Source organism: Pteropus medius, unplaced genomic scaffold (genome assembly GCF_902729225.1).
Source record: "Pteropus medius unplaced genomic scaffold, Ma_sr-lr_union100, whole genome shotgun sequence".
Classification (NCBI taxonomy): Eukaryota; Metazoa; Chordata; class Mammalia; order Chiroptera; family Pteropodidae; genus Pteropus; species Pteropus medius.
Genome location: NW_024349225.1, coordinates 14,387,779 through 14,397,416, shown reverse-complemented (window position 1 = coordinate 14,397,416; position 9,638 = coordinate 14,387,779). Strand labels below are relative to the sequence as shown.

The 9,638-nt window shown below is 58.6% G+C and overlaps 1 protein-coding gene across 1 annotated transcript in view; it reads right to left on the bottom strand.

Annotated features, from left to right (window-relative positions):
• Positions 1 to 4,006, bottom strand: part of DPT (dermatopontin) — a 24,651-nt gene extending 20,645 nt beyond the window's left edge. Inside the window, exon 1 of the mRNA XM_039881514.1 lies at positions 3,616 to 4,006. Coding sequence (XP_039737448.1) covers positions 3,616 to 3,920 — 305 coding nt within the window. The 5' untranslated portion in view covers positions 3,921 to 4,006. The remainder of the gene's footprint in view (positions 1 to 3,615) is intronic.
• Positions 4,007 to 9,638: the final 5,632 nt, after the last annotated feature.

Sequence of the window (9,638 nt, the reverse complement as noted above, 5' to 3'; positions counted from 1 at the left end):
CTTTCACTGCATGTTTAGTAGGGCCTGCTACGCGCCAGCATTCTTCCAGGCACTGGGGAATATTCTAGACAGTGTCGAATGAGATGAAGTCCCTATGTTCGTGAAGCTTAGGTTTTGAGGGAGACAAACATGTACAAATGCCGATCAGGTAATGACAGGCACACCACAGAAAGCATCGGGCCGGCGGGGAGGGGCGGGGGAGAGGCGGGGGTCTGAGAAAGCCCCTCTGAGGAGGCGGGCACCGTGCCCCCAGAACCACGACTCAGCATGGGGCGCCGCGTGCCGTGCTGAGTCAGACGTGGAAACTGAGTAGCTTCAGACCCGCCTTGCCGCTAACTAGCTGTGGTGTGGCTTTCGTCTCTTCTCCGCCACGTGGCTTGTCTTTGGTGAATTCACAGGTTCAAAGAGTCATCTCTAGTCCCGTCTAAATGTGTCTTCTTGAGGTTTTTGGAAGCCCAGGGAAAAAAGTAGGTACCACTAGTCAGAATGTGGTCCCTCTGAATTCAGGATCCGTGTACAGCTGGCCTGTCCAAAGTCAGCCTCAGCAAATTCCAGACCGGCCCGCTCCTTTCACCACCTTGTGGCGTGCCAGGCGTCCCAGCCACGGTCCCTAACAGCTCGTGAAGTGGGTGTCATGCCTTTTTTTTTTTTTTTTTTTGCTGGTGAGGGGAACCAAGTACCCAAGGCCACAGTGCTAAAAGATGACAAGAAACAGAAGCTCTGAATCAGGGTTTCCCGAGTCTGAGACTGAAGCCCCTCCCGCCACACGAGAGCCGAACCTCACTAGAGAGTCCTCGCTTCATCTCGTTCTACGCAGGACCCTCCTGTCCTACAGCCTGTGCCACACCAGGTAGAGCAGCTTCCCCGAGAACACCCGAGTCACACCCCGAGATGCCGAAGTGCCACTCAGGGGACCCAGGCGAAGCCTCCTGGCTGTCGTTCATGGTGAGCCAGTCTGCACACTTCAGAGCATCAGGGTGTTTGCCTTTGAAACTCCCAGCCTGTACTCTGCCAGTCTGCAGAGCCGTGACAGACAGAGCCGCCGCGGCCAGCCCCTCAGCCGCGATGGAAGCAGCTTTTAAGGCCACACCGCGAATGGCAAGTGTCCTTAGCAAACTCTACATACTGTTAAGCCTTGGAGAATGAACGGCCAGACTGCGCGGTCTCGGAAGGCTGCACACCCGCCTCCCCCGCCACCACCACGCTCTGTGCTCTGCTTGGCCCTGGAAATGCACTTGGGTCTTTCTTGCAGGAGTTTGAGACTCCTCCCACCTCTTAAAATAAACCTAATTTAGACATACGAGGCAGCCAGATTGCACACAACCACCACCTCTCCCCCAGAACAGACGACGAGCCCGCAAGCCGTGGGGACTATGGGCTCGCCCCCCAGCCAGTGGGCAACTTCTTTCTTCCAGATTTTTCATGGAGACCGGAGTCTAAACGCAAAGTAGTAATTACCTTAAAAAACGCCTCTGGGGTCATTGGTATCGGCCCTGAGGCAGCTGAGTCCCACTGTAAAGAAGCAGGTTGTCACATTTGTGCGTCTCGTGCCGTGATGAGTGGAGGGAGAGGAGGAGGTGGGGGGAACTCCTCCGCGTCTGCGAGCGCAAAAGCCTGGAGCGAGAGCAGGTGCACGAGAGGGTCTCTCCTCTCACGGGCTCCCTCCCTCTGCTGCTTTCCTTCAGGTAGCTCGGGGGTCATGACAAGCCAGCCACGAGCTGTCAGGTTTAAAACTACGCATCTTTGCCTCCTCTAAACAGAAAGATAAACGGAACAACAGGACACAGGAAAACCCCATGGCGTTTGGAGGGCCAAGGCGTGCAGCCTTCCGAGACCGTGCAGTCTGGCGGTTGGTTCCACCAGGGCTGGGCGCCTAGTGGGGAACTGACCTGAGGGCCCCGGGCAGGCCGTCTTCAGATTGGACCCAGTCCCGGCCTCCTGACTCACAGCCCAGGCCTCTTCCTCGGGGGGTTCAGGAACTGTCTCTGAGTGCTTTTTCACTGCGGGTCTAAAAAGGAGCCTTAGACATGCGCCCCACCCACAGAGGCCCCTGAACGGGAGGGCTAGATAGACAGCTGTAACTAGGTCACTCCTGGCTCCATGCCAGGCCGTCGGAGAGGCTGTCGGTCATCCAGGCGAGGCTGGACCCTGAGCCAGCCATCCATCAGCAGGGGTCTGGGGTGCTCCATCTGCTCACAGAGGTGGTGGGGTGGGCACGGAGGGCCCGAGGAAGGGCCCCCACTCGCCGCTGCTGTGCAGCAGACTCCCCACCCCTTGCCCTGAGCCCCTCCTCGGTCGTGGTGACCAAGCTGGCCCCATCCCTCCAGAGCTGGGCTTAGGGAGTGGTCTTGCAGACCCCGCCCTCCCCGGCATGCCTCCCCGAGGCTCTGCTGGCAGACCCCCTGGCCGAGGCGAGGCTCCGAGCAGCCCAGCACCGCGCTTAGCACCAGCCCCTCGGGGTGAAGGCTCACTGGGTCCAGGTCCTGGCTCTGCCACCCCTCGGCTGGGGGAACTGCTGCCCTCCAGGCCGCAGTCTGTCCACCTGTAACGTGACTCAGTGGCTTGTTCTGCGCGTGAGCGAGGTGACCGGCACGAAGCTCTCAGCGTGGGGCCTGCCCGGGGCCAGCACTCAGTGAGCTGCGTCTGCTCCTGTGACTCAGGGGTCCGCTCTCCTGACGCCTCCACCCATCAGCGTCTTTCCCCCCTGGACGGCCCATCGTGGTCCTGCCTGCTGGTGGAGGGACCCCTGGGTTTGATGCTTGACCACCCCAAACCCACCACACCACATTCCTGCCACGACTCAGAGTGTCTCTCTCTGCAGAGGCCACAGGGGCAGCAGCCTGCCAGCCGGGGTCCCCCTCCCTGGCCCAGGGTCCTGCCCGCTTCCAGACTGCCAGTCAGCTACCGGCCTGGCCAAGCGTGGGGCTGGGGCGGTCACACCCAGAGCAGAGCCCAGGCTGGGACCAGTCGGAGCCAGTCGGGGCCAGTCGGGGAGAGCAGCACTTTCCCTAAGAGCCTTTAGCAAACGTCTCAGCGGCGAACCCGTTTTGAACTCTAACAGCAGGAAGGCCCTCCCTCCTCACGACAGCCACAGGGCCGTCTGATTGCACTTGTCTTGCCTCGCGTTTTCGTCCCCTCGCCTCCCTTCCCGTGCTCTCAGTCAGTGTTTCTCAAACTGTCTGTCACGGGAGTCCAGTCGTTTATTTCCCCGAAACCACGGTGGGCCAGCCCTGTCGTCCAACAGCGAGAGGAAGTCTTTACAAAACCGAGGCGCAGCGGCGGATAACGGCTCTGAGGTGACTGAGAGCCCGTCCGTCCCTGTGCTCATCTCTGCGCGGGCCGGTCAGCGTGTCGCAGGCCCCCACGGGTCCCTCACCGAACTGGGAGTCGGCTGCTCCGGAAGGCACAGACCCCGGGGTCCGCCCACCGTCCTGGGTGCTGAGCCTGCGGCCGCAGTCGGCCAGGCAGCTGCCCCGCCCCATCCCGGGCACGCAGTGCTCCGGCCCCCCGGAGGGTCTGGCCGGGGTTGGTGGGAGCTGTGCCTGGGCACGCAGTGCTCCGGCCCCCAGAGGGTCTGGCTGGGCTTGGTGGGAGCTGTGCCCCGGGCGCCCTTACCATTCCATGCCAGCGCGGTTGATCTCTTCCCACCAGCACTCGGTCGGCTCCCCCAGGCTCTGCGGCGTGGGCATGCAGGCATAGTTCCACTGTCTGTCAGACCCTTCCTTCTTGCTGAAGATGCTCCTCACGGCCACCACCACCTGCCCGTGGGGACACTGGTAGCTGAAGCCCTGCCGGTTCAGGTTCACCCAGCCATCGTCGCTGTAGTCGTGGTACTGTTGGTACGGGTACCCGTAGTCGCCGTACTGGCCCTGGGCCACAGTGGCCAGCGGCAGAAGCATCCACAGGACAGTGAGGCTCATGCTGCCCGGGCTACTGGCAGACGTGTCACCCTAGGCCTGCTGGGCGGACCGTTTTATACAGCTGCGGCCGACATGTGGCCTCCAGATGTGGGTGAGCCGGCGCCAAGTGCAGTGTGTCATCGTTGAAGCAAAACTGTTCTGAGCGGCCGTCCGTCCACCCAGCTCGTTTTAAGGTGGAACTCTAGGGAAGTGCACGGCGCGCTTGGGGAAGGGGAAGAACCGGCCTGGAGCCAGAACAGCTTTGCGGGGAGATCACAAAAGCGAAAGGCCTCACAGTCCCTAGAAACACCGCCCGAGGACACAGTGATCTGTTCGTCATCGCTCGGCACCTGGCCTCTCTGCGCCCCGCCCCGCTAGCAGACCCCCGTGGCCGCTCTCCAAACTGGCCGTCCACCACTGCACGCATGTCCAGAGGGTAGTCCTGAGAACGGCGTCCCACTGGGGCCCGCGGGGACACTGGCCCAGCGTCGTGTCCACACGAAACTGGGCCCAGCGGCCGTGGAAGCCGCTCTGTGACGAGCTTGATCTGCATGAAGCCACGTTTCCTCTTTCGAGGTCTTTTTATTTTTTTCCATGCCATGTTTTGTTTTGTTGAGGTGTAGTCTGCGGATGATGAAACTCGTCCTTTACAGTGTTCGGCGTGCAGTCATTTAACTATAGTGAAGACAGAACAGTTCCGTGGACCCCGCACACCCGCTCCTGCCCCCTGGGCCCCTGCGGCGTCAAATCCTCCCCCTCCCCAGCCCCGGGAACGCCTGGCCTCCCCTGCTATCCCTCACGATGGTGCTGCCTCTTCCAGGATGTCAGCCCAGCAGTTTCAGTCACCGTGCAGCCCCTGCCTCTGACTCGTCTCGTGTAGAAAGACGCGTCACGGAGCGGTCGCCAGCACCTCAGCGCCTTCCAGGGCTGCGTGTGTGCTGCGGCCTGGCCGCACTGCGGGCTGTTGGTGCGTTTCCCCGTTGAAAGGCATCTGGCTTTTTCCCAGGTTGGGGTAATTATGGATAAGGCTGCCATAAACATCCACGTACGAGTGTTTTTTTTAATACTGAAACTTTGTGTATTTTTTCCTAGTTTTATTGAGAAATGATTGACGGCCATCCCTGTGTAAGTTTAAGGCATACGGCGGATGGTTTGATTGATATATTGTGAAATGGGTGCTACAGTAGATTCAGCCAGCAGCCATCTTCTCCTATAGATACAAGAAAAAGAAGTAAAGAAAAAAGGTAAAAAAAAAATGTCTTCCTTGCGATGAGAACTCAGGATCTGCTCTTTGCAACTCTCCCCACATCACGGCAGCGTGAGCCGTGGTTTTCATGCTGTGCGCTGCGTCCCTAATCCTGACTCATCTTTGATAGCTGGGAGTGTGTGCCTTTTGATCCGTGCAATCTAAAAACCCCAAACTCATAGAAAAAGAGATCCGACGTGTGGTTACCAGAGGAGGAAGTTGGGGGAGGGGGAGGTGGAGACACACAGACAGGTTTTCCTGCGCACGACTTTTTATTTATTCAGATATCGGGGATGGGGTTGCTGGATCGTAAGATAAGTGGATGCTCAACTTTATGAGAAAATGCGTGATATCTTCCGTGGCTGAACCGTTGTGCGTCTCTGCCAGATAATTTTAGCCATTTCAGTGGGTTAATACTTTTCCAGGGGTATTTCAGCGAGGTTCTGATTTGCTTTTCCCTAATGACTAGTGATGCGGACACCCTTTCACGGGTTTATTGACCCCCCGCGTGTCCTCGGTGGTGACGTGGCTGTTCGTCAGGGTTGTTCTGAAGGAAGCCTCTTAAAGTCGTGGATCGGTTCTCTCTTAAGCTCTTGTGAAGCTTGTTAAATGCTGCCTTCTGGGCTCCACAACAGACCTACTAAATCGGGGGTCCCCAGCCCCTGGGTCATGGACCGGTATTGGTCCGTGGCCTGTCAGGAACCGGGCTGCACAGCAGGAGGTGAGCGAAGCTTCACCTGTGTTCGCAGCTGCCCCCAGCGCTGGCATCACCGCCTCAGCTCCGCCTCAGATCATCAGGCATCAGATTCTCATAGGAGCACCGGTTCCTGGGGCCAGAAAGGCTGGGGACCACTGCCCTAGGGAAGCAAGGTGAGCGATCCTAGAGTGCTTTGGAAGGTCCGGTCTGTCCGTGTTTGCCGCCCCCTGCCCTCTGGCCATCCTGAAGGCTGTAGGCCTGGGTTTTAGCAGGAGCTGCCAAGCTAAGCTCTCTCTTTTCACCATCATGTTTAACCCTCACGACGGCCCTCTGAGATGGGCTCGTCCGCATCTCTTAAGTGAGAAGACTCTTTACAGAAAGAAAGAGTCTTCGTCATTGCCCAAGGTCATACAGCCAGGCGGCAACGCACCTGGGATTCGACCCCAAGAATTCTGACAGAAGTTCTCGGCCCCGTCCTTCCCCGTAGGCAGTGTGAGGCAGTCCGAGCTGGGCTTCAGCACCGACACGTATCACTCCGGAGGGGAGAGCACAGAGGGAGTGGAGTATAGAATGTTCATTTCCCCGTGCAAGTCCTCCGCTTCCTGTCTCCCTGTGGGTGAGGCTGCATCGTTCTGGTGAGACGTGTCCCATATTCTGTGACCCTTGTCCCCGACTCGTCCTGTGTGATCAGGAGCCACACACACATGCACACCCCTTAGCATCTGAAATAGACTCATGAGATGTCAAAGGTGGCTCACGGGAAGCCCGTGACTTCATACGACGGTGCTGAAGTTCAGGGCAGGGAGGTGGGAACAGCAGCCCGGGGGGTGAGGCCCCTTCAACAGCAGGGCTCCCACAGCTGGGAGCCCTGGGGTGGGGGCCACCTCGGCCCAGTTTGCCTTTCCGGTGTGGGCACCCCCTCTCCTGGCCTGAGAATGATGAAGTAGGCTGGGTGGGGAATGGAGGACAGCACGTTTTTGAGCAGCAAGAGCTGACACTTTCGCACGGCTAATCAGCCCGGGTCTAAGCCTGTGCTCTTAGGAAGTCCCTTAGGGCCCCTGGCACAAAAGATGCTGTGTAAGCGATAATTCCGTGGCGGCTGGGAGGGGAGTGGGTACAGAGAGGGCTGGCACCGAAGGCTGGGCCGAGACAGCTGCCAGTGCGTCTCCTCCTCTCCCTTCTGTGACAGCGGGGTCACAAGGCTACCTTCAGAGCGGCTCGCAGCCAGACCGACGGGCAGCGCTCGTGACAAGAGCTTTGCCCCTGGCAGTTCTGTTCCTAAGATGAACCCGTATCCGTTCGAAGGGGCTACGACGTCTGAAAACGCCCGTGAGCTATAGGCGGGGAGGGTTCGTCTCTCTTCCCATCTGCCGCTCTGTCCAGGGTGGCGTGGAACGGACAGCTACGCTGAATGATTCAAGGCCTCTGTGTCGCCGATTTCCAGAACGACTTTGCTGACTCGTTCACAGATAAAGTGGGCTTTCGCCGCTTTAACCGGAGCTGTGCGAATGCCATACCTGGACTTGGAAAAAGCATTCACTTCACAGTCTGTGTCCCTCCCATCCAGGAATGTGATAGCGTGTGGGCTGACGAAAGCAAAAGCTTTTATTTGAGCTCGCGGGGAGGGGGTGGGGGGGCCTCAGGCAGGTCAACAAGCCTCTCGCAGCCTCAGCGTCCTCATTTCTTAAACAAAGCAATTGCATTCGAGAGAAGCCCCTTTCCACCCGCAACATCGAGTAATTCTTTATTTAAAATACATTCTTGAAAAAATAAATACATATTTAGTGTTGACAGAGCTTCTCTCTCTGAAACCGCAGAGTCACCAAGAAGTCATTGCTCATGGAGAGGACTCAGTTACGGAGAAAGACTAGGAGCCATGCTCTGGCGGTCTGCCCTCCGCCGCTTCCCCAGAGCTACGAGCTGTGTTTCAGCCCCGTGCATGACTCGTAGGCACCTGAAATACCGCGGTCTTACTTCCTGGCCTTTGCATGATCTTCCGGCAGCACAGGACACTCCCGTGTCCTCTTCCCCAGTCAGCTGGCTCACCCCATCCACCCTGCAGACCGTGGCTCAGAGGGCACCTCCCCCAGGGAGCCTTCCCTGCCCCTCCCACCTGGATGGGGCCGCGCCGACCCGGCCCTGTTTCAAGTGCCTCTATTAAACCACTTCCCGGACGTCAGCACAGTGTCTGTGAGGTGACTAGGCAGCACCTGGCCCAGAGCAACCTCTGGGGAGCTGGGGCCGCCCCTTCTGCACGGGCCCTGCCCTCTGAGGCTGCTTGCCCGGCACATGCCGAGTGCAGCCCGGGTGCCCTCCTCCTCCTCCTGCGGGCTAAAAATCCTCCCGGAATCAGCAGGCTCCCAGGGCAGGGGCGAGCCCGGGGTCCTGGGGTCAGCAGGAGCTGCCTTTGGCCGTTGGGGTGGTTTCACCTCTGAGCCAGCGTCCGCCTGCGTGTAAAGTAGGGGTCATAAGAGTGTCGGCTCCTAGGATTGTGACTGTGAAATGAGAAAGCGCACGAAGCTTGCTCGTGAGCACCCGGGAAGGGGCCCCTGTTCGCGACGTCAGGCCTGGGGAGAGCTCAGCTCGTGTGCACCCTCCCCTCCGACGCTTCTCCTGCTCACACACTGAGGTGTCGCTGCTCTCAGAGCTGCCGAGCCATGTTGTCGTGCTGCCTCGTATTAAGGTTTGGAGCTTCCATGAGACTCCCCTACGAGTCGTGTGCTCCCTGGGGCCGGAGATGGCTCGTTGCGGCCGTGGGCTCCTCCCAGGCAGTGGAGGTCCCACAAGAAGGCCTCCAAAGCCGTTGTCGAGCTGGACTGAAACGATGAATGGAAACAGAAAAGTCCTCTGCCGAGCAGCATGACCAGGAAGAGAGGGGGCCGTGTCCCCCCGACAACCACTGAAACAGCCAGGAGCAAGTCACGTCGAGCGTCACCCTGAGGTGGGCGGCCGGCGAGTTGGTTCAGAGGGAGAAGAAGTCGTGGAATCCTGCAAGTCAAAGCGCTGTTCGATGAGGAAAGTCACTGAGAAAAATATTTCTGCTCTGGAGCGAAAGGCTGAGCTCCTGGAGTGAATGACAGTGGACAGGCCTTGTGGAGAACACGGAGATGAACGAGTTGGGCGATCTGTCCTAGGTTTGCTAGGACAGGGGGCTCACGGTCACTAAACTGCTGACGCAGAGTTTAACCTTTCGAATCCAACTTAACTCTGACTCGGCTGAAAGCACAGCAGTTTGCATGTTGCGTATGTGGAGCGCATGGCGGTCGGTGGGTCGCTCACCACCAGTATTTATGGACTCTGAGCAGCTTGGACTCTACAGATGGGGGCCCATGTGTGGACAGGTATCCCAGTGAGGGACTCGGAGGGCGTGAGGACGAGGTGGGGACGCGGTGAGGCGAGAAACCTCTGCGGGCTCCACTCACACCACTTCCTCCTTAGCGGTGAAACTGTATCTCCTCTGTCATTGTCCAGAGACGGTCGTGCAAATGCGTCACACCTGAAGGGTGTGCCGGTGAGGTTTCAGGGGTCAGGGCCACAAACGAGCGCAGACAGCATCTCTCCACCTCCAGGCCTTCATCACAGGGACCAAGCACGTGAGTGGGACGCAGCGATGGAGAACACGTCCCCCCGTCCTACGTCGGAGCCAAACCCCGTGACAGCGAACCCAAGTAACGCAATGTTTCGCTGATACAGTCCCAGTTCCTCCTCAGCTGAAGGAGCCATTTGCACGTCGTGGTGAAAAACGATATTTTTAAAAACTGAATTTAGTATCTGCTATTTGCTGGAAAGGTCCAGA